At 38.5% G+C, this 25,295-nt stretch overlaps 2 protein-coding genes across 6 annotated transcripts in view; one reads left to right on the top strand and one right to left on the bottom strand.

Annotated features, from left to right (window-relative positions):
• tgm2b (transglutaminase 2b) overlaps window positions 1-25,295 on the top strand; it is a 251,085-nt gene that overhangs the window by 79,391 nt on the left and 146,399 nt on the right. The window lies entirely within an intron of this gene.
• The window catches only part of dlgap4b (discs, large (Drosophila) homolog-associated protein 4b), a 104,318-nt gene that overhangs the window by 18,311 nt on the left and 60,712 nt on the right, over window positions 1-25,295 (bottom strand). For 2 of the 5 annotated variants that reach the window (XM_059497731.1, XM_059497727.1), the window contains exons 2-8: window positions 19,180-19,229; window positions 9,919-10,388; window positions 7,181-7,965; window positions 5,034-5,260; window positions 3,458-3,556; window positions 2,087-2,234; window positions 563-800 (exon numbers count right to left, since the gene is read on the bottom strand). In XM_059497731.1, the coding sequence (XP_059353714.1) occupies window positions 563-800; window positions 2,087-2,234; window positions 3,458-3,556; window positions 5,034-5,260; window positions 7,181-7,965; window positions 9,919-10,388; window positions 19,180-19,181 (1,969 nt within the window). In that variant the 5' untranslated portion in view covers window positions 19,182-19,229. The remainder of the gene's footprint in view (window positions 1-562; window positions 801-2,086; window positions 2,235-3,457; window positions 3,557-5,033; window positions 5,261-7,180; window positions 7,966-9,918; window positions 10,389-19,179; window positions 19,230-25,295) is intronic. The other 3 variants (XM_059497728.1, XM_059497729.1, XM_059497730.1) reach the window with 3 other exon arrangements.

Below are 25,295 nucleotides of genomic sequence, written 5' to 3'. Positions count from 1 at the left end.
AAGTTGTTACAAAAAGTGTGTGTTCAGTGTTACCTTTATTCTGGGCAACAGCAATGAATTTTATTTATTTATTTATATATATATATATATATATATATATATATATATATATATATATATATATATATATATATATATATATATATATATATATATATATATATATATATATTGTGTGTGTGTGTGTGTGTGTGTGTGTGTGTCTGTGTGTATCTAGAAATTAATATTAGAAACATTTACTAAGGTCAAAATTAATTAGTTCCCTACATCTATAAATGCCAGTCATGTAAATAATAAAAATAAAAATGCTTAAAATATAAACTTTTGAATGACTGACTTTTGAACTTTATTGCACTTCAGCTTCTTTTGTGTCATTAGATCAACAGCATGACTCGTTTATTTTCATTGTAAACATGGAAAACAAGCTCTTTTTGGACAGCACAATAAGCAACACCATCAAATCCTGATATGCATTTCTTTTCTTAAATGTTTTTCTAGCAGAAACACACTTCTCTTTATTCTCTGAGCACTGGTCAGACTGGCTCTGCTGGTCTGTACTCACCGGTGCTGTCGCTGTATGTGCGTACGGTCGTTGTGGTCGTGGGCGGCGGTGAATCAGAATCCATCGAGGCCGTGTCATCGTCTTGAGAACAGCCGGCCTGAATGGCACGAAGGTAACTATGGCTGCGTGAGCGGAAGCATGTGGGCATGGGCATGTCAGGAGGATCGCTGCAGCGGGAGCGAGGATGCATGTCCTCCAGATCATCTCCATAATGATGGCTCAGCTCCATGTCTCGCACCTGCTGACACAGTGACGCTGATGTGGACTGACATGATTGAGAAAGAACAGTGACGGGTGCATGACTGCCTTCAGAATGACATTACCTGAATACTGAGCACTATGCACTATATACACACTAGCTGCCAAAAGATTTTTTAAAGTCTCTTCTGCTCACCAAAGCTGCACTTATTTGATCAAAAACACAGTAAAAACTGTTTTCTATGTGAAATTTTGTTCAAATGTAATTAATATCTGTGCTCTTCAGCATAATTCCTCCAGTCTTCAGTGTCACATGATCTTCAGAAATGATTCTAATATACTGATTTGCTGCTCAAGAAACATTTCTGATTATTATCAATGTTGAACACAGTTGTGCTGCTCAATATTTTTATAGAAACTGTGATGCACTACCTTTCAAAAGAAAATAAATGAATACTATTAATCAACAAGTATGCATTAAATTGTTACAATAAAGTGACATATATGACAGTAAAGACATTTTGAATGTTATGAAAAACTTTTACCTGTATTTTCAATAAAATTTACTTTCTATTCATCATTATTAATAACTCAGCAGCAGATCAGCATATTAGAATGATTTCTGAAAGATCACTGAAGACTGGAGTAATGATGCTGAAAAGTCAGATTTGATCACAGGAATAAATTAGATTTTGTCATATATTTACATAGAAAACAGTTAATTTAAATTGTATTAACATTTCACAATTTTACAGTTTTTACTGTATTTACAATCAAATAAATGCAGCCCTGGTGAGCATAAAAGTCTAAACATTTGGCCACCAGGGTAGTTTGCATAATTATTGATTGTTGGGTAAAAATCTTTCAACAACTGGCATTTTGATCAAATAATGAGTCAAAAAAGAGAAAAAAGCTGTAATCACTTCAGGTTCATTTGTCACACTGGAAAAGGAAAGTCTTGTGCATTGCATTTTGGGATAAAGGTTTATTGCACAGTGTGGAAGGGCATTCAAATCCTATCAAAACACAGATAAATACATAATTATGATAAAACTGCATTCACATACAGGAAATGTGCAAAATGAGCAAAGCATGTCAATTTAATAACCAATTTGTCTCTGAGCTGATGCATTTCCCTAAGCTCTGTGAGCTGTAATGGACCATGTATAATCTCAAAGGTCATGAGTGACACACGGATACATCAGCCCATTTCTTTAGTTATTTATTAAAAAGACTATGTCATTATGTTCAATGCATATTATGCATCTTCATCCTCATCTGCCGGCCGTGTCCTATAATGAACTCAAAGGTCATAAAGGGTCTGACCTGACTGATGCAGCTGCTGCGTCCCAGAGTGCTGCAGCCCTGACTGAAGTCATCATCATCCCAGTTTGGGAACGGAGAGCTGCCTCCGATGCAGTCCAGGTTATCCAGACTCCGATTCCCAGAGAACTCTCGGAGAGAAGGAAGACAGCTGAGGACAGGACGGGGACAGAGGTTAAAGAGAGAAGAGAAGAGGCGAGAGATGAGAGAAAGGCCACAAGCAGATCAAGTGCTCTATAGGCTACTGCAGGGGTTTTCAAACTGGGGCCCGGAGACCCCCAGGGGCCACAAGGGAGGGCTGGGAAATGTTTATGGTATTAAAAAAAGTGTAAAAAATAAATATGGTATACAAATGCAAGAAAAAAAAATACATTATGATTTTTTAAAATATTTTTAATTAATAAAATTAATAAAACACAGATAAATAAATAAAAATAAGTAAACAAATTAAAAATAAAATGATAAAATATTAAATAAAAAATAGAAAGCAGTGTAAAAATAAATAATACAAATATTACAAAAAATTTTAAAATATAAAAATATACATACAAGATTAAAAAGATTACAATAAATAAATATAAATAAGATAAAATGAAAATGAGATTTGATGACATAAACAGAAATTAGATTAAAATGAATAAATAAAGTAAATAAATAAATAATACATGTGTACAGCACTATAATGAGAAAAAAATTATATTAATTTTTCACTGTATAAATTGAGTCTTCGTATAAAAAACTTTATGCCCTTTCATATAGATTATATCTGGGGGGTCCATGGCATCTGTAAGATTGAAAACCCCTGGTCTACTGCACAAAAAGCAAATGGCAATGGTAAAGCTGCAACAAAACTACTGAAGAAACGTTCACTTATTAGGAAACACCTGAAAATTGTTGCTCTTAAATGAAAAACACAATCTTCTCAAACAGTTTGACTATCCAATCAGACTGAAGCAGCACAGCTAATGACCAATCAGCAAAGTACCGTTTCCATTCAGCGTCCAATCAGAGCTCTTATAGCAGTTAGGGAGAGAATTACAAGCGCCGAGGATGCTCTCTCTCTCTCTCTCTCTCTCTCTCTTTCTCTCTCTGTCTCTCTCTCTCTCTGTCTCTCTCTCTCTATCCAATCACAAACCACTTGTCTGCAATGGTGCAATGCAAGCAAAACTCAAACATCAGATCTGTGCTGTATGGAGAAAACCACCTCAGACTAAACATCTCAGAGTAGGAGAACTGTTTCATGGCCAATACTAAACCGATTTTCATTCAGCACTCCTAATTTGAGAGGAGTTGAGGAAAGCAGCGCTGGTGCGACGACTCCTTTGTGCGGTCAGTGAGGAGCTGATAGACGGCCGGTCTCCTCACTGCACTGACCTGACACAGCGTCCGATCTGCTGCAGGGTGCTGATGCTGTGGAGGGGGGACCAGAGAGCCTCCAGATCCCCCTGCAGCATCGAGTAGTCCAGCAGACGGCTGGAGAGAGGCAGGGATACAGGTCAGACGGGGAGGAGCTTACAGTGCAGAAAGAGGGAGGGGCTTAAAACAGAAGAGGCGGGGCTTCGAACCAAGACGTTTGAGTCATTAAAGAAGGGAAACTTCTAAATGTCAAAGAACACACAGCGAGAGAAACATGCTATGTTCGGAACAGCATACTAACATAATACTTTTACTATATAGTGTACTGTGCACAATGTGTAAATGTTCTGAAGCAGCAGTGATTTTTAAAAATCTCTTTTTTAATTCACACAAAATTCTATGACATGCTACTCACATGTACCATCATGTGACAACAATATTCTTAGTATTGTGTTTATTTTTTTTAGTTTAATAAAAAATAAAAATGTAATTTTCTATTAATAAAAATATGAATCAGAATGTAGTGTATACTGCACTGTATTCAGTAAGCAATAAGCTCGTATAGCATCAGGGTTAGGAGAGGAAAGTGTTAAGAGTCAATCTGAAGAAAACATGTCCATGCCATATTTCTTCACAAAACCAAAAGAATAATATAAAAAAAATGCGCTAAAAAAATCAGGCCTGTTTGTAGGGTGGTTTAGCGTTTTATTATTGTTAAAGAAGCATTGTTAGAAATATGGAATTGTCAACTAACTTAAATTAATATGTTTAAGTACTAAAATGAATAAAACTGAAAAAAAGAATAATGAAAATAAATGATAACATAAAAAACATAAAGCACATAAAATAAAATAAAAGCGCATTCATAAATGATGTAGTAGTAAAATATTTAGTTTCACGAATATAATACTGCACTAACGTAAAGTAATGAGACTCGTTCTGACCAGACACAATCATTTTATTTAAATCAGCATAAACAAAAGGCAGCACAACAAATGTAACAAATACTTTTTTACTAAAGATCATTGATGACGTCAGATTTGATTTTGAAGCACATTTAAAGGAACAAATGGGATGCAAAAAACAACCTTTTATGTATGTGTGTTTTTGCAATTATATAACACGATCTGATCTGATCTGATCTGTACAAGATACCTGTTGAAAAAAAAATCACAATTGATGGATAATACAAATGCACATTTCATGTCCACAAACTCAACAAAATAGCAACTGTTCAAGAGTAAACGATGTGTTTTCTTTACATGTGAGTGGCAGAAAGCTGGTGCGAGGCTCAGCATATGCAGGGGAGAAAGACCAGCTGTGCTTAATCTAGCAGATGAACAAGCACAGCTGGATTCTGATGCATGTATGAGAGAGAATCAACATCGATGAACATGAAATAACAGAGCTCACACCTCAGATTGGGTCTCTGGCGTCGTGACAGACCACCAGTGAGTGTTTCTGTGTTTGTACCCTAATGCATCTCCAGCCTTCTGCACAGAAACAGATCACTGCGGTTGTGCATATAGAGGTTTGTTTTAATAATGAACAGAAATAAAATGTGCGCATGTATTAATTATATGTGTTGACTTACTTTCTTGAGGGGAACTGGTCACTCAGTGATTGCTGTGTTGCGCGTAGGTAGCTCTGCCTCCGTGCAGTGCTTTTTGGCGAGGGTTTGAGACTCCCGTCGGAGTCGTCGCTATCCTCAAGATCGCCCATGGCTTTGACGTAACTGCCGCTACGCATCCGTCTACAGGGGATCTCCCCCATGGGCCCGCTTCGGCCCAGAGTCCCTGTCCAGTCACCGGTGGACGACATCTGCACAAACATCAGAAAAAAACAAGTAGAAAAAATGTCTAGTACAAACATTGCAAGTGAGACACAAGAAAAATGACACGGCAACACATGACTTCTGAAAACTCCATCAAACATAAATGAGTTCGTGCTTAAATCAAGAACAAAAATCTTCCAGTGGGATCAGAAATATAAACTTAATTCAAATGGAAACATGTTTACATCAGAGAATAGGACTTAATATCTTGTCATCTTGCTTATTATGTCTTAAATATCTTCTTACATTTTTTTCTAGATATCTGTAATGAAAAACAAGACAAAAATATTCGAAAAGAAGAAACATTTTCTTCTGTGTATTTTGTACATCCAATCACGCTACTGTACTTGATGGTCGTGTTATTGGTCTATTTTTGTCTTCTCATTTCAGATTTAATCCCTAATAAACAGATTTAGTCCCTAATAAACAACATAATGAGGATATAATGTGTGATATCACGAATACATTGTAATTGTGTAAATTGTAATGCTGTAATTGCTGCAAAAGGTGGACATACCAAATATTGAAGTTAAAAGTGTATAAAAAATGGACATGACTTACTTCATCTGATATTTGTTGTGATCAGAGCATCCGTCTGCATGTTTCATGAACATGTTTTGGAGGCAAATAAGGTCAATGGTTTTTTTTGTTTTGTTTTTTTAGATCTGTCATGTGTTCTAACAATGTTGGCCTCCACTGTAAAATTCAATTTGAAAGCAAGGCAGACACAGTTTTTTCATGTTTATTATTATAAAACAGTTTTCTTTGAGTCAATCTATTGTATAAAGTGCTACATAAAAAAAACATGATGTGACTTTACTGGAGTGGCGAATTGCAGCGCTTGTGCAAACACCCACAACAATGAACATGATGCTTTCTTAACTGCTGTTTTCACACTGCTCTCAATTCTCTTATTTTTGTAATTGAAGGTAAAGTACAAAACACATATTTACATATTTATCTTAAGCGCTTAAACTTCTTTTTATTCATGAACGAAGAATGAAAAAGAACTGTGCTGTGAGTATATCTAGGTCTTAAGAATTTGTCTTGAAACTGCAGTATACTTTAAGGCGTAGTATCCTTTGGTTTTTATGTTAGGGTCTGCATAAAGTGCGTGAGATTCTAATTTCATCACCAGTATAGTATGTGCATACTCTACGTGCACCATACGATTTTTTATCCATGCACACTTTGTACATGCAGGTCACAAATGTGCACTGAATTGATTTAGCTTTAGTCGGTTGTTCAAAAAGATGGCAACACTAACCCGGGCCCTTGTTTCAGACTAGTAAAAAACTAAACTAAAGAGACAGAACAACAACAAAACTTGACCTTGACCACAAAAACAGTCATAAGGGTAATTTTATTATTGAGATGTTTACATAATCTGAAAGCTGAATTAATATTTCCATTGAAGTATGATTTGTTAGAATAGGACAATATTCGACTAAGATACAACTATATGAAAATCTGGAATCTGAGGGTGCAAAAAAATAAAAATAATAATTAATACTGAGATTGCCTTTAAAGTTGTCCAAATTAAGTACTTAGCAATGCATATTACTAGTAAAGAAATTAGTTTTTTATATATTTACAGTAGGAAATTTACAAAATATCTTAATGGAACATGATCTTAACTTAAAATCATAATCATTTTTGGCATAAAAAAGAGACTTAAGACTTATGATGGGTTTTGTGCTCCTGGGTCACAAATAGCGGAGACTGCAACAAGAGTTGCAACTTTGGTTTAAAAGAGTACAAAGATATTTTTACCGGTCAGAAAACAACATATAGCACAGACACAAAGATGAAGCTTTCTAGAGTGCATGAGTAGATCACCTGCATACGTCTACATCTCAAATGGACCACACTTCCACCACAGCAATACAGTACACAATGACACTCACCCTCCCACGCACCTGCAGGATGTGGCAGCCCAGATCCTGCTGGACAGATTTGGACTTCAGCAGGGTGCGATCCAGTGTTGCCGAGCCCTTCTGGCACAACTGTCTGGTGGGTCCTAATGTAAGTGTGGACCAGGGTCCCCCTTTACCAAAGTTCCCGTCAAACATCGGCCCTTGGCCTCCTCCGACCCCCCCACCGCCGCCAGGTCCTGGGAGTGCAGGGAGCCCCTGGTGCTTCAGGTCACTGTTACTCTTTGAGGATTTGAGCGTGTGCTCGCTAATGGTGCTGTAGCCCTGCATGAGGTACCTGGACGCCACCTGTCCGCCCGGCCCCGGTCCGGATCCCACCGCTTGACGACCCAAAGTCATCATGGCCATCGGGTTCCTATAGTTACTAATATCACTGTCCAAATCGTCAGAACTCCAGTATCCAGACATATTGGATCGAGGCCTCCGTTTGGCCGTTCCTTCGCTCTTCGCCCGGTCTTTGCTTTTGCTCCGATGGTGTTTGTCATCGCTGCTTGACGATCTGCTGTTGCGGCCATTCATGTTTCCCTTCATGGCAGAGTTTTCCAGCGACTGGGATTTAGCGAACAGTTTCTGGACAGAGTGAACAAAGTAGCGTATTTTCCCCGGACTGTCGGTCCGCTGCTGTTGCTGCTGTTTGGTCGTCGTCACCGCAGTGCTGCGATGGAACTGTAACGTGCTGAAGCCGTCCTGTTGACCTGGCAGCTGTTTCTCGATCTGGTCCAGGAGGTTAGGCGGCAACCGGTTCATCTTTCCTGCCCCTAAAGGAGGGTCAAACAGAAAAAGATTCAGAATGCATGAAGCAATGTCAAAATTCAATGTTAAATCCCTAAATCTTATTCACTTAAATCGTAATAAATTTATCCAGTTGCTATTTAGCTTTTAAAAAAATTAACTATGTATTTTAAGAAAATTTACATCATTTGTGACATCATATGCACAAAATGCCATAAGGGTCAATAAATCATAACGGTCAATATTTCAAAATGTAAATTTATACAGCATCTGAAAGCTGTATAAATAAGATTTCCATTGATGTATGGTTTGTTAGTATCGGACGATATTTGGCTGTGATGCAACGATTTGAAAATCTGGAATCTGAGTGTGCTAAAAAAAATCAAAATATGAAGAAACTCATCTTTAAAGTTGTCCAAATGAAGTTCTTAGCAATGCATATTACTGATCAAAAATTAAGTTTTGATATATTTACGGTTGGAAATTTACAAAATATCTTCATGGAACATGATCTTTATTTAATATACTAATGATTTTTGGCATAAAAGAAGAATATATAATTTTGACCCATACAATGTATTGTTGGCTATTGCTACAAATATACCCCAGAGACTTAAGACTGATTTTTTTTTTTACCATTACCTGATCTGAATAACTTGCATGCTTAGTGTTAACCCTTTGACTGCCTGCTCAACTAAATGGTTGAGCACATTTTGAGACACTATATTTTATTATGAGGAGTACCTAACTTGACTCAAGCTGACTGAGCCATCTCTACCATCTGGTTGAGGTAAAGGGTTTTAAACAACTCAGACAACATCTACAAATAAAAAGTGTTACCATATTTTAAATAAATTAACTATAAACTTTTAAGCTTTTGAAGTAGTCAAATTATTATACTATTAGACATACTTCAACACTTAATTTGTACCGTAAATATTCAGAAAAAGGATTTAATTAAAAGACAGGAGACAACAACAACAACTATATTATTACACCAGAATCAACTTAAGTAGTGCAAATTTCATGCAAAATTGAATGCGGTGCAGAAGATGTGGTATATGCAGGTTTGACATCACTCACAATTCAAGTAAAATATTTGACAAAGTGCAAAGTTTTAAAGTCATAAATTAAATCTGAGAATGAACATAGATTGTTGTAATTTATTTATATGTTTGATTGATTGGTTTTAGGAGTTCAACAGCCTCTAAATCAGTGCAGACATTATATAAACATCTTATGTGTTCCATGGGAGAAAAAGCACAAAAAAATGATATTTTTTGTCCATATATGTTTTAGTAAAATATTTAAACATTGTTAAAGATAAAGTTACTTGAAAAAAGGCTCAGATAATAACTTATTTTCATTTGAATATACACCACCATTCAAACGTCTGAAGTCAGTAAGATTAAGCAAGAAATAAACACTTTTATTAAATTAAAGTAAAGTAAAGTAAAGACACTTATAATGTTACCAAAGATTTCTATTTATAATAAATGCTGTTCTATTTAACTTTCTATTGATCTGTGAATCCTGAAAAACAAAATGTATCACGGTTTCCACAAAAATATTGTGCAACACAACAGTTTTCAACACTGATAATAATCAGAAATGTTTCTTGAGCAGCAAATCATCATATTAGAATGATTTCTGAAGATCATGTGACACTGAAGACTGGAGGAACGATGCTGAAAATACAGCGGAGCATCACAATATATTCACATAGAAAACAATTAATAAAATTGTAATAACATTTTACAATATTATAGGTTTTCCCATATTTTCGGTCAAATAAATGCAGCTTTTTGCAGTTTGTTTTAAACATAAACCTCATTAAAATGATGCTTAAACGATGAAAAAAGAAACAATTTAGAAAGTAAAACAAACTTTTAAGCAATTTTGCATTTGCTTTTATGATGTTCAGCTGCACACAGCTAACTTTATATGAAGGTTTCTCCAGACAGCTCTGCGTTTCTTACCTGATATAGTTGCGGATCCGCTGCTGATCACGGCGGCCCGTCCCACTCCGAGACCCATTTCCATAGACATAGACGTCCCCAGCATCCCGGTGCTGATTCCCCCGATGCTGTCGGCCGCGGGGCCGAAGTCGCCCTGATCGAAGTGTGAGCTGTAGTGGATTCTGGGGAAGGTGCTGCTGGAGGACAGCTGGCTGTTGAGGGGCATCAGGCAGTCGGGCGACGGGGAGAAGTGCTGTGTGTCTAGGGCTCTGTAATGCTCCATGGCTGCTGGGAGGAGAAACGGGGCGTGGGACAGGGTGGAGGCGGCGGAGCGGGGGTACAGAGGGTCCCGGGGACTGGGAGAACGGGGCGGCTCGCAGTCGGACAGGTAACGGGTGCGCTGGGGGGTGTAGCCTTTCATGGCAAAACGGGGCGATGCCCCCCCCCACCCTAGATCAGGAGCGTGAGCCCACCGGGAAGAAACAGAAACCCTGGAGAATAGCAGGAGAAATCATAGAAAGATTATTAGAGCATGTTTACACGTTAAGGTCTCATTTGATCGTGGTTTGATCAGTTAACTCGAACTAACAATACACCTGAAGCATTTATTAATCTTCATATTCTATTTTCAACATTTACTTTATACATTATTAAAATAAAAAGTTGTATTTTAATATTATTTAATGGACCTGAGCTTACATGAGCTAACAATGAACAGTTGTATTTTTTATTAACTAATAAAAAAAAGAAAGTCAGAATTATAAGATATAAACTCACAATTCTGAGAAAAAAATAAATTGTTATTTTTATTTTATTTTTTTATTTCATGATGGAAACAGCTTCCATAAAATTTCTGTTTCCACAGTTTTTTATTTATTTTATGTTTAATTCAATGTCTTGCCATTTCTTGGTATTTATTTGTGAAATTTACAATCAATTTCTTTTTATTTTGTACTGTTGTTTTGTTTTCCAGGACAAATATTTAACCATTCTTAAATCAAGTTGCATTTACTTGAGAAGCAAAATGCACATATGTCTTAAAAAAAATTCCAATGGGGTAAAAATAAACTTGTTTTCCTTCTGAATTATTATTATTTTTTTTTAACTAGATTTTTTTCACACGTTTCAGAAAAAAATTAAGTGCATCTTGATTTTGTACAGGAAAACTAGACATAAATATTGAGTAAGAAAGACTTTTTTTACATTTCGACTTTGTTACATAACAAAAACAAGATTTTGAGGAATTTGTGGTTACTGAGTGTTTTTAACATTAAAACATTATTCATCTTGTGTGACAGACTGGCATGAGGTTTTCAGTCATGGAAATTCTCAAACAGAATAACATTCATGATTAACAGAAAGCTGCACATAATTCTTTACATGACAGAAGCAATACTTGACAAGCAAAATATGCATTGCACTTTGCCATTTTCCTTGCAGCCATATATTGTAAAAGCACAACCACACACACGCACACACACACACACGCGCACGCGCACACACACACACACACACACACACACACACACACACACACACACGCACGCGCACGCACACACACACACACACACACACACACACACACACACGCACGCGCACGCACACACACAGTGCTGGAACACAGGCTCCTGTTTCTCAAACCGCTTTTAAATGAGTAATAAAGCAAATAAAAAAGAGTGAATGAACAGCATGTGTTCATTTATTACTGACCCAGAAACCCTTCTACCACCTGTCATATAAACACACACACACACACACACACACACCATGCTAATATCAATGTGGAGATCTTCTAATGACGACTAGGCCTACTGTTTAATGTTTAATTATTGTTGAATTTTATGTATTTTCTTAACTTTTTTTTCCTTATGTTTCACCAAAATATATAAGCATTGTTAAAATATGACGAGGTTACTCGAAAAAAAAAGCAAACCTGTTTGAAATAATCAGACTTATTTTGAGAGAACATGCATGGAATAAATGTTTTTTTTTTTAATATATATAAATTGTATGGCATTTTTTATTTATGTGTAAAATATTTTTTTTAGAAAGGAATGTCTTCTCTTATAAGATAGAAGTCTTACTTTTATCATTTAGTGTCCATTTGGATTCTTATTCTTCCTTTAACAATCACAAAGATTGTGATATGACACGTGTCACAATTTTTCCAAAAGCCATCCTCTCTCTCTCTCTCTCTCTCTGTCTCTCTCTCTGTCTCTCTCTCTCTCTCTCTCTCTCTCTTTCTCTCTCTCTGTCTCTCTCTCTGTCTCTCTCTCTGTCTCTCTCTCTCTCTCTCTTTCTCTCTCTCTGTCTCTCTCTCCCTCTCTCTCATCACATGCCAGGATTGCGCTCACAGACGGGCTTCATGGAGGTAAATCGGATTGAACCGCTTGATTGCCCAGACCGTCTGCGCCACCCATCACCTGCTCACGCTCCTGCTAAACCTGCCTTCAGGAGACCGGCTTTAACTTCTCACAGACCAGGTCCTGTCTCAGTCAGAGAGCAGCCAGAGACCTGCACAGACGGCAGGAGACACCAGAGAGACGTGACCGTGGAAGCAGAGCCGCTCATCAGCGGGACACACAAACAAAGCAACATGTTTCCTGCGAGAGGGACGAGATTTCAGCTGAAAAACAACCACAGGAGCCGCAGATGATCGAACAGCAGAGAAAAGGTCACTAAGTCTCAGAAGATCACGAAAATAAAAGAGCTTAACATGAACATACACTGCGAAAAACATACGGTCATACATAGAAAAATATCTAAAGAAGGAAAAGTAGATAAACATACTTAGGCATTAGTCTGCATGCAACATTATAAGGTACAATGTAAAATATATGTATATATATTTTGAAGTTTAAAACATATAATGTCAGTCTTTCTACTTCAAAATGTCATGTTTAATTCAGTGTTGATGTGAATGTTATTCAATGTAATTTCTAATGTGAAAACCAACACCAAACATACACTAAATGTTTTTTTTCTGTGTAGTTTTTGAAAAGTGGAGAAAATGAGCAAACTGGCTGCTGAAGCTGTGGATATAACAGATCTGGTGTTTAATATTAACACACAGTTCAATCATTTATATGTTTAGTTTAGATATAGAATCAGACATTTGTGTTGTCAAATGTCAGGTTTTAATAGCATTTATTTAAGTTATTGTGAGCCATCTAAAACTGATGAACAATAATGAATCCAATTTTATTATTATAATATTTTTTTTTTTGTTTGTTTTTTTGTCATAACCATCTCAAGATGATATAATTCAATTACTAGTGTAAATTTCATAATTCATTTCTGGAAATAAAATTGCTTAAAGAAAAGTATGATTTTATCTTCATAAAGATTTTTTTTTTTGCATTATTATTATATGATAATGAAGCCTGTAGTAAAAACTGTAATATAGAAGTAGAACAATAGATTTTAAAACATCTAAATAATATCAGAATCTATAAGACGTTTTGTTAAAGAAAAATAGGAAATGGGAAAATGTGCATGAAAAAAAAATGCCACAATGTGCAAATTCTGCTTCTCTATTTGTCCTCCTTTGGTTTTGGGGTTAAATATGCCCTGTGCATTGATCTGTGTGTGTTTCTGATCATGTGATGTTCATCCCATCTGTGTTCAGCAATCCCTCTGAGGATCTGCCCCGACTCCAATAAACAACAATTATTGTGTTGCTGCTGTCAAACACACACCTCTGTTCACCGGAGAATTTAAACCACGTCACAGATTGTTAATGTGAATGTTTAAATCTAGTCTACAGGCCATATTTTTCAGACTTGTTGGTCGAGCATCACCATCTGCTGTGGAGTGTGAGGTGTGTTTAGCACAGGTGGGCTCTGATGCAACACACACACACCTCACAGGTAAAATGCAACACTCAGTTTTTTTTTTTAAATATGTAACAGCAGGTCTCCGTTCCTTCTCTCTATCCAAAGGGGCTGAGAACAGCTGCTCACTCATTCTGACAGCAGGGGGTGCCAAGAGGCAAAACATGGCTCTGGAGCACCTGAAATCAAAACAAAACTGTCCTGGAGGAAGACAGCGGAGATGAAGATGTAAAAGAAAGTCAAACGCGCAGTGATAAATATCTGTTTTCACATCTAAATACAAATACAGTGACGTCAAAATGTGTTTGGACACTTAGGTCTGAATTTAAATTCATTATATGAAATCAAGTTTCTAAATCTGGATCTCATAACCTTTCTATCGTGATTGAAGCGTCAGTGTGTTGCATCAGTATCAGCTGCTGTTTTTGGTGCACGAAAAGCCACACTGTAAAAAATAAAATCTGTGTCATTTAAAGTCCCGACAGCTGTGGTTGCCAGAACTTCAACGTAAAAAATGGTAGCAACATTTTAGGTTTTACAGACTTAACTTAAATTCTCAATAAAATACTGTATTTCATGAACTGATGTAATGTTAATAAACCAACATATTGAAGTACTAATATCTGTTTTGAACCAATGTAATGCACTAGTAACCACCAAAAACTGGTGGTGATGAGAAAGTTAGGTGATGAACCAAAGCTCATCACAAACAGTGTTTCTACGAGCTGAGGAGGGCAATACTCAAATATAGAAGGTGCACAGTGTTATTCACGCAGACACTAAACCCCATCATGGTGACACACACCATACTGAAATAATGCAATAAACATTTAACAACATTAGATTTAAGATTAAACCCTAATGTACACAACCGAAAAAAAGAAGAAAAAACATGTAAAAAAACATCAAATATGAAGTGTCATGCAGGGAATTCTGGGAGTGTCAATTTACTGTCTGTCACTTTAATATTCCTGTAAACTTACATGAACTATAATCACATTTATTCACCGAATATAGTATGGACACTTACCGTTAACCAGTTAACAGGTTTTTACTATTGCTTTTTTTTAATGTTACTATTAAAATCATAATAATTTTTACTGTGCATGCTTAGATAAATCTTGATTATTGGTTGTGCAAATGACCCTCAACGCACACACACACACACACACACACACACACACACACAAACACCCCAATTTGCCAGAGAAACATCTCAGTCAGACTAAGGAAACCATCTGTTCCCCTCACCACCCCACTCTCTCTCTCTCTCTCTCTCTCTCTCTCTCTCAAACACACACACACACACACGCACACACAATCGCTCTCACACATCTTTCTCACTTTCTCTCACTCGTTTTCCCCCAGACTCCATCTATCCATATGAGACAAGAACATTAAGATTCCATCATCATCATCTTCATCTCCATTACACAAAACACCTGACAGACGGATGGATGGACGGATGGATGTACGGACAGACGGATGGATGGATGATGGATAGATGATCGATGGATGGATGGACGGATGGATGGATGGATGGATGATGGATAGATGATCGATGGATGGATGGATGGACGGACGGATGGACGGACAGACGGATGATGGATAGACGATCGATGGATGGATGGATGGATGGATAGATAGATAGATGATGGATGGATGGATGGAAAGATGGATAGATAGATAGATGATGGATGGATGGATAGATGATGGATGGATAGATGGATAGATGGATGATGGATGGATAGATGGATAGATAGATGATGGATGGATGGATAGATGATGGATGGATGATGGATGGATGGATGGATGATGGATGGATGGATGGATGGATGGATAGATAGATAGATGATGGATGGATGGATGGATGGAGGTGGTGGAGTGAATGTACATCACTCTCTTTTAGCCTCAACAGCAGGACTGAGATGAGACCCTCGAGCAAGAACTGAACCCCTAACTGCTCCCCGGCCTGCCCACTGCTCCAGGTGTGTGTGTGTGTGTGTGTATGTCTCTGTGTGTGTGTCTCTGTGTGTGTGTGCGTGTGTGTGCGTGTGTGTCTCTGTGTGTGTGTGTGTGTGTATGTCTCTGTGTGTGTGTGTCTCTGTGTGTGTGTGCGTGTGTGTCTCTGTGTGTGTGTGTGTGTATCTGTGTGTGTGTGTCTCCGTGTGTGTGTGTGTGCGTGTGCGTGTGTGTCTCTGTGTGTGTCTCTGTGTGTGTGTGTATCTGTGTGTGTGTGTGTGTCTCTGTGTGTGTGTGTGTCTCTGTGTGTGTGTATGTCTCTGTGTGTGTGTGTCTCTGTGTGTGTGTGTGCGTGTGTGTCTCTGTGTGTGTGTGTATCTGTGTGTGTGTGTGTGTGTGTCTCTGTGTGTGTCTCTGTGTGTGTGTGTATCAGTGTGTGTGTGTGTGTCTCTGTGTGTGTGTGTGTCTCTGTGTGTGCGTGTGTGTGTGTGTGTGTGTATGTCTCTGTGTGTGTGTGTCTCTGTGTGTGTGTGTGCGTGTGTGTCTCTGTGTGTGTGTGTATCTGTGTGTGTGTGTGTGTGTGTCTCTGTGTGTGTCTCTGTGTGTGTGTGTATCAGTGTGTGTGTGTGTGTCTCTGTGTGTGTGTGTGTCTCTGTGTGTGCGTGTGTGTGTGTGTGTGGTTGGATGGGTGAAATGCAGAGCACAGATTCTGAGTGCAGGACACCACACAAATCATCCAGAATGAAGTGTTCTGAAAATCTAAAATAACATAAAGTTTTGTGTGAGTGGTAGGTTTAGGGTAAAGGGATAGAAATGACAGTTTGTAAAGTATAAAAACCAGCGTGTCTATAGAGTGTGTCCACACAGTATGTGTGTGTGAGTAGAGGTTGTGTTCAGCTGAAGGTGGCTGGTATCAGTGTGTGTCCCTGAGAAAGTCTCACAATAACCTTGTCCTAATTGTATTCTGCAGTCTTGTTTTTATCCTTTTTCCACAGCTCTCTCTCACACACAAGCATTAACACACCAATAACACACGGTTACATGAAGACACCACACACTTACAGCTGTAAAACATTCACAGCCAATCAGATCATATTTGATATTTCATATACATTCACACGAGCAGAACAACACAAGCAGAAGTAATTGTGATGCCAAAGCAACGCAACTGAAATTAGAAAAAGACTGACCAATAACCAGTACTGGTCTAAGACAAAAACTCATTAACACAGAGATTTTATCTCCTGGTAAGAACACAGTGTCAGAGACGGTCAGATGTGTTATTAGCTCATTATCTACTTCAAGTGGAGCATTTCCTGCGTGCAGACTAGAAAATGTGTGCCGGTCTCCTAACAACGAGACAAATTGCTTTTGCTTTCTATATTTTTCTGCTTCTCTGACATGAGACTGATCGAGTGTGACCAGGTCTGTGCAAAGAGGCTTAAAAAACTTCTTCCTCTCTTTAATGTTGGAACAAAATGTCAAAATCAGCATGAAATCCTTTAATTACAGCATGCTTGCTCTGTGCATGAAGCATATCTCTGCATCTGCACCACAGGGTGTGTGTGTGTGTGTGTGTTTCTTACAAACTATTCGTAATTTAAAGTAGTTCACCTAAACATACTCCTTTGATGAAGTAGGTGCATGAAAAGCTACTAAATATATATATATACATGAAGATTTTTTAACAGGGGGCAATATATTAAGGATTATCAGGTGGGTGACAGCATGAACTATGAACACAATGAAAATAAAAACATTCAATCAAGCAGCAATTACAAACAACAGTATTTATGCATATGTTAATGTTTTTTTCCCCCCAGTATTTATTATACACTAATATTTATTTCAATATGTATTATCTAACTATGTATTATATAACAAATGTCTGCTAAAAAGTCAGCTTTGCATCACAGAAACAAATTAGATCTAATATAAGTTTTAATTGTAAAAATATTTCACAAGAACACTGTATTTTTGATCAAATAAATACAGACTTTGTGAAATAAAAGACGTTCAAAAACATGATAAAATATGGATGACCCTAAATGTTGTAGTATAGAAAAATACATAATCTTTCAACAATATGTATTTTTATCTTGAATATTTAAATGTTATTTAAAAAGTACATTTTAGGTTATTAAAAAAAAAATATATATATATATATTTTTTTTTTTTTGAGTGACTTTTGGGAACGCTAATGAGTGATGACTCTGTCTTTTTAAGCTAGTTATCTACATTGTTGTAGTAAAACAAAATTAACTGATTTACAGCTAAACTGAAAGCAAACGCAGTCTACCTAATCTCATTCGGCACAAATCCAATTCAGGGGGCTTTTACACTGGGCTAGTTTGCTGTGGTCCGAGCCCGAGCGCGATTGTTCCCGGCGCCGCCTGCAGTCACACTCAATAGTTGTATCAAACCCAGGTGCGTTTGCAGTCAACTTACGTCATCGCAAACGCACACGGAAAACGCATGGAGAACACAACGCGACTGAGCATAGTTGTAATTTTTTTGTTATTTTGGTGCTATTATGCACAGCATTATAATTAATTAATTTTATTTAGACTTTTAGGAGTGTGTGGAATCAACCTCGGCTCTCTCGTGTGTTGAGGAAACAATGATACTGACAGTGTTACGCACGCGCGGGATACTTTACTTCCACATTCACGCGAACCGCGCCACAGTTCGGGAGCAACCGAACTCAGACCACCTTTTCCTGGTAGTCTCAGGTTCGGTACCCCAATGTGCACCAGGGTCCGATGTCAGCGTTCACATTAGCGATTTTTCATGCGAACCGTGCCCCGTTCCGCACTAAACTTCCAGTGTGAAGCCCCCTCAGTATTTCCATATTTGCAATATATTTGCGTGCTAAACTATTATTTATTATTACAAACCAGGATTTGTACTTAAAAAAAGTGCTTACATTTTTATTAGTTAGTTAGTGCACAACACTGTGAATAAAAAAGATTCCTTTTTACAAACCAGTAAAAAAAAAAAGCACACAAAAAAAAACACTAAAACGAAGATCATCTTACTGAGCAACTGAGCAAAAAGCTCATTTATTTCTCAAGTGCTTAATGATTTAATATGATACAAGGTCAAAGCAATTATTTCATTGAGATAATAATGAGCTCTTTCAAAGAGGCCATGTTTGCATAATGTGCTCACTGTGGAAATTAATAAGCAGCATCTGAATTTCAAAGTCGAAATTTACAATTTTAATGCACACGTGTGCTATGGAGCGTACAACATCAGCTGAGGACAAGACATTCAGGAGAACAGAAGGACAGAAGATGCTGATCAGCAAAACTTTTTAACCAAAGCTGCTTAAAGTTCACTCATGGCAACTAAATAAACAGTTAAAAAAAAACGTTATATATGTTTATATACATACATGCATAGAAAATATTACAACAAATACAACAAAATGAAATGAAAATAGAAAATATAACAATAAAAACGAGAGTTACTAAAACAAACTTACATTTGAAGGTCATCCTAATGTTGTGCGCCAAAACCAGCAGGTGAAATCTCCTGTTGAAACAAATCTAGTCATTAGCACATGCAGAACAGATATAGATCATATTCATGAGGTGACTGATTCAGAAGTGACTGAATGGTTTGTCCTGAAAGACATGTTTGTAAAAACACAGGTGCTGCTGTCATGGGATGGGTTGGATGTTTTATGCATGTGTCATGTCAATCTAGTCAGTCTTTACCTGTTTCTCTATGAGCTCACCTTCATGCATATTTAATGCAACACCACAATGCCTTTAAAGATTCACTGAACTGACAACATGACGTCTGAGTAATAAGTACATGTTTGTGTGCTGAAGATTAGTTTCTAAAACCATCCATATTCATGGGATTATAGTACAAACAATATTAATAAACATGAAAATCACATCTGTGAACTGCTGTGCTACATAACCATGGCATACTTTCTAAAAACACTTTTGTGGTTCACATTTAAAAGGCATTTTATTCAGTAAGGACACATTAAACTGAAAGTGACGGTAAAGACATGTATAATGTTACAAAAGATTTCTATATCAAATAAATGCTGTTCTTTTGAACTTTCTGTTCATCAAAGAATCCTGAAATGCTAAATATTACACAGCACAACTGTTTTCAACATGGATAATGTGGTCTTGAGCGGTAAATCAGTATATTAGAGTGATTTCTGAAGATCACTGAAGACTGGAGGAATGATGCTGAAAATACAGCTGCACATCACAGGAATAAATTACAGTTTAACGATATATTCACATAGAAACACATTTTAAATAGTAATTTTTTAACAATTTCTGATCAAATAAAGGCAGCCTTGGTGAGCAGAAGATATTTCTTTCAAAAACATTTTCTTAATCTTTCAACAACATTAAATACAGCCAGTTACTGAAGATGTTACCACATTTCTAGGTAACCTGACAAACATTTATTTTAAAGAATAAGAGCAAAACACAAAAGTGTGCAATGATAAGAGAAACATATCAGGCCATAATAGACTCCAAACACAACTTATACATCAAATATAACACATGGATGGACAGAAGAGAGAAACAATTGCTTAATTTATAATTGCCTTCTTGTGATCTCTCTCTCTCTGTGTGTGTGTGTGTGTGTGTGTGTGTGTGTGTTTGCAGCTGGTCTTACTTCATTCCTAATTAATCCAATCAATCATTTCACAGATTTAATTATGTCATGGATGCAAAAATGATTACAGAGTCAATGTGATTAGACAATCGCAGGCAAGACAACACACACACACACACACACACACACACACACACACACACACACACACACACACACACACACACACACACACACACACACACACACACACACACACACACACACACACCAAAACAGAGAGAGCTTCTAGCTTGCTTTAATTGCTGCAGTTTCTATTTTTATTCTGGCATCTGTTTTGTTGATTCTTTAGTCTGCTTCAACGAGACTAATACGAGCAGGGCTGGAAAGCTGTTTGTCATTTCTATGCTTTCAGCTTCTAGTCATTCTGGATCCCAGAGACAACCACTGAAAACAATTTTGTGTAGGATCAATTTTCTTTGAATTTTAACTCTGAAATTGCAAGTAAATTTCACAAATTATTACAAAGAAATGACAAGCATGACTTTTTTGAGGCAGACAGATTGAAACAATATAATACCTATTTACAACTTCCAGCAATTTTAAAATAAAATGTAATTTAGATTTTAATGCAGCAGTTTTCCCATTGAGGATGTCCCCTAAAGGAGTTCATGTTTTCAGATGAAAGTTTCTAGTTGAGCTGGGCTCAAAACGCCGCTCTCAAAGGCCTTGAACAGCCCTGCTGTGTGTGGCATGATGGATGATCTCATGTTCACGTTACAAACATGAAGCCCTGTGGACAACAACACAGCCTCCGCTCTGACGTTTTAAGGCCATGCTCTACGATGGCAGCGGCAAGAAAAAAATATCTATATAATTTCATTTTTTTTGCAAACATTAAGAGCTCTGGTATCTTTCCATGATCGGCCACACTAGAAGGAATCTATGAAAGCATCACATATTTGCATGTAGTGCATTTAAATATTTCATGACAGTTGTCATATCTTGTTAAAATGTTTAAGGGTTCATCTTGATTTATTAATACAGAACCGCAAGGTCCTGTTTTGTTTTTAAAAAGTGGCAAGAAAAGTGCAAGAATTCAGCGAATCATTTCTTTCCACATGAATTACTCGGCTCCGTCAGGATACAGCGCTTTATTGAACTTGAAATAAACTGCAAGCAATCCACACCTTCAGGCTTTAGATGTTCAATGACACCTGGCCTGAATCTGTGCTTAGCTTAAAAGATGTCAGATATTGTCAGATTCGGACAAATTAAACTGCTCTGGAAGAAATAAAACCAGCTTTTTTGTATTCATTTGTTCTAATGATCATGGAACTATCAGCAGATCTCTAAACCAGCAGATCTCTGAGGTTTTTGGTTTAACTAGGTCTATTAGATCAGCTGAAAGGGTTTAGGATCCTCTCATACACATCAGACCTACATTGAGCCACTACGTTTGCGATTATTTAAAGGAAAGCCCACTAACCTCACTGACATCTCAAGATGGATGGATGAGGATTTCTTCAAGATCAGCTTTGATCAGTAAGATCAGTACCCTTAACTACAACAACACTCTCAGCATTTACACATATAATTCATCCAAACAATTCGTTTTTACTCCCCCAAACCATTTGACATCCATATTAAAAAATGTGTGGTGTTTTATTTTGTGCATACAATTAAAATCAATGTGCTCCAGTGTTGGTGTGAACCTCACTGACCTTCATTATAGTAGCCTAACTGTAAAGAGTGATTTTCTAATCATTTTTAAATCAAGATGCATTTATTTAGAAAGCAAAATATTAAAAGTCTGTTTATATATTTTAATCAAAATTAGGTTAAGGTTAAGCATAAAACCAGAAAATAAATAAATAAATAAAGAAAGAAAGAAATCTATCAAAGGGGAAAGAAAACACAATTTAAATAAATTCAAAGGAAAAAAACATTATTTTTCTTACCTGAATAGCAGTTTTTTTTCTGTTGTTTTAAGCATAACTCACTTAATTCCGATAAATATTAAGGCTTATGTTATGTAATTTTACTTCTAAAGTAAATTTTATTGATATAAAATGGTTAAATATTTTTACTGGAAAACATGACAAAACAGAGGAAGAAATGTGTATTTTGTTTGTTGCATTGATTCATCAGTGTTCTGCAGAAAAAAATAGAATTTGTACAGACACGAAGATGAGTAAATATGATAAAATGTTCATTTTTGAATTGGCAGAATTGATAGAAAATAATATGATATGTGACGTCCAACCTTTCTTCTCTCAAACATGATTCAGTAGCAATAAAGGAAACACCCACAGGTTATTTGAGAATAATGTTCCTTTGGAATCAATACAGATGCACAAGAACCATTTAAAGAAAAAAAAACATTTTAAAATAAGAACCAGTTCTCACTTCTAGACCTGTGGTCAAAGATCAAGCCGCTATCACCTCCAGGTGTAAAAAGAACCTGAATGATCCTAAAAGATCAACTGACCTCTATTAACCCATAGCAGCCCTTACAGTCTCTCTATGAGCCTTGATATATTGAGAAACAGACCCTCTTCTGTCTTCTGTCCTGGTTAAGGCTCAAGTTACATCATGACTAAATCACAAAGCTGCAGCCCAACTCACATCCACCCTCCAGGATCTCTTTGTTCTGGTCTGTAATTTGGCCTCCGGTGCCTGCAGAGATATCAATCGAGTCATTCCTAGCCTGCGGTGCGTTCAAATCCTGATACCTACAGGACAAGATCAAATAATACAACCCTTCCCGGCTGTGCCGATCCTGTCTGTTTGGTTGTCTCCTTTCATCTCTCTCACCCCACAGCTCAGATATCCTGATCAAGAACTTCTACACACATTCATCAGTTTGCATGCTGCTCTATTATTGTGGTATAACTGGTTCCCTATCTGACGGTCACTATGAGTTATGTCGAATGACATATGGGGTCTCACTTGGGAGGCGAATCATCTCTGAGTTTAAGAGAAAACGGTAATGAAAATTGGCTAGTGGATTTAACACACCTGAGCCACTCCCCGTGCCAGCGGGTATAAATAGGGCGGCAGTCTCATCCACTCACTAGATTTTTGCTTCGGAGCCGAGTGGTTGTATGAAAGCTGTTATACTCCACAAAGCCATTCATCTGCTGTGTGTCGGGAAGCTGTTCTGGTTGGCCGTACGGCGCAAACACCGGTGTCCCTTTCAGTGATTCCCCTGGGCGCTTCAACTAAAAGAACGGATTTCCTAAAAGAGCAAATCACGGATGATTTGCGTCTTTTTAAAGATGCCGTTTCGTCCATGTCCTTCTGGATGCGGTCGTTTCCTGTTCTCTGACAACAGCCACCAGCGTTGTCTTCTGTGTCTGGGCATTCAGCACGCTGAAGATAGATTCATGGATGGTTCATGCCTGTACTGCGTGTGTGACCATGGCAACGCTGCGATCGCGTCTCTCCTTTCTTAAAGGGAAAGGAGCAGACCCCTCTGTCACTACCCATTCCGGTTTCTCTGCCACGAGCAGAGGACCACCGGCTAGTGCTCTGGGAGATTTGAAGGTGACAGTGAGAGTTTCTCCACCAGGCCACGCCCCACGGTCCTCTTACCCCTTCCGCAGTGTTTGTCCTGTGCGGCTGCTGGGTGATTTTGCTGTGCTGTCTTATGGCAGTCCCAACGGGTCATTCAGTTTGCTGCCGGGGATCAGATGTTGATCAGGGATGGGCTATTGACCTTTGTGGATGAAGATTCGGCAGGGCTGCCCCCCTCGGGTGTTGTCGCCACTGCCGAATTGGACCAAGAGTTGACAGCCGTGCTTGCCCGGGCAGCAGTGAGCATCAGGATGGAGGTGAAAGCACCCCCCAGCCCTGAGTGCTCATGGCTGTTCGATTGGTTCTCGGTGTAGAGCGCGGCTCACAACCGCGTTTTGCCCTGGTTTCTTTCTTCCCGGATGTGCATGTGGAAGTGATGTAGTCATGGATGGCCACTTTTTACGGCCAGAAGCAGGTCGTTTCGTTCCTCCGTCCTCACTACCCTCGATGGCCGGGCAGCTAGGGGTAAGTCGACATTCCCCAGCAGGAGAGTGCGATTGTGGTGCACTTGTGTCCGCAAAATGCCACCACTGGGAGGAATAGTCCACATCTCTCATCCTGCTCGTCGCCGTGGGCGCCCCCCAGCATACTCCACACCATTTCCACCCCGTGCTGAGAGTTCTTCGAGGCTGGCGCGTTGAGCCCCGCGCAGGAGAGTGGTGCCCCCCGTGTCACTTCTGGCGGCACCTTCTTTTTCAATAAAAGAGCAATTTCCCTTTTCTCCGAGTTGCAAGGCTCGCGGGTTGACGATGAGCGATGCACTGCCTCCTCATTCTCACCCACGATGCCCCCTTTCGCCACCGGTCAAGAGGTTGCAGTTCGGAGATGCAACGCCTCTCCACGCGTCTCTGGCCAACTCCTCCGGGAACACGGGGAGTGTGGCTGTGAGGACTCAGAACACGATGCTTTCTGGGCCATCCGACACAACTGCCCATCGCTGCACCACTGCGGGTATGTGGACTGTCCCTTTGGTGCCACTTGTATAGAGTTTGGGAGCATGGCTTGTGCTGCCCAACCCCTCACGCTGGCTCATTCGGACGGTCCGTCTCGGTTACGCGATTCAGTCTTGCGCGAGGAGATTGCTGTCCTGCTGGCAAAGGATGCAGTCGAGCCGGTCCCTCCAGCCGAGATGAGGACAGGGTTTTCATTGTACCCAAGAAAAGCGGTGGCCTTATTCAGGCCTTACTGGCCCACCCAGACCTGGTTTTCGGAACTCATGCTCCTCATGACAGACCCTCCCTGGCACATCCCCCTGAGGAGGGACCTCCTCTCTCAGGGGCTTGGCACCATTTGGCACCCGCGTCCAGATCTTTTGGAACCTCCATGTGTGGCTTCTGGACAGGACATGGCAGACCTAAGTGATCTGCCACCTGCGTTGGTAGACATTATCACTCAGGCTAGAGCCCCCTCTAAGAGGCAGGCCTA

The sequence above is a fragment of the Carassius carassius genome, chromosome 17 (assembly GCF_963082965.1).
Source record: "Carassius carassius chromosome 17, fCarCar2.1, whole genome shotgun sequence".
Lineage (NCBI taxonomy): Eukaryota > Metazoa > Chordata > Actinopteri > Cypriniformes > Cyprinidae > Carassius > Carassius carassius.
This window is presented reverse-complemented; position numbering and strand designations above follow the sequence as displayed.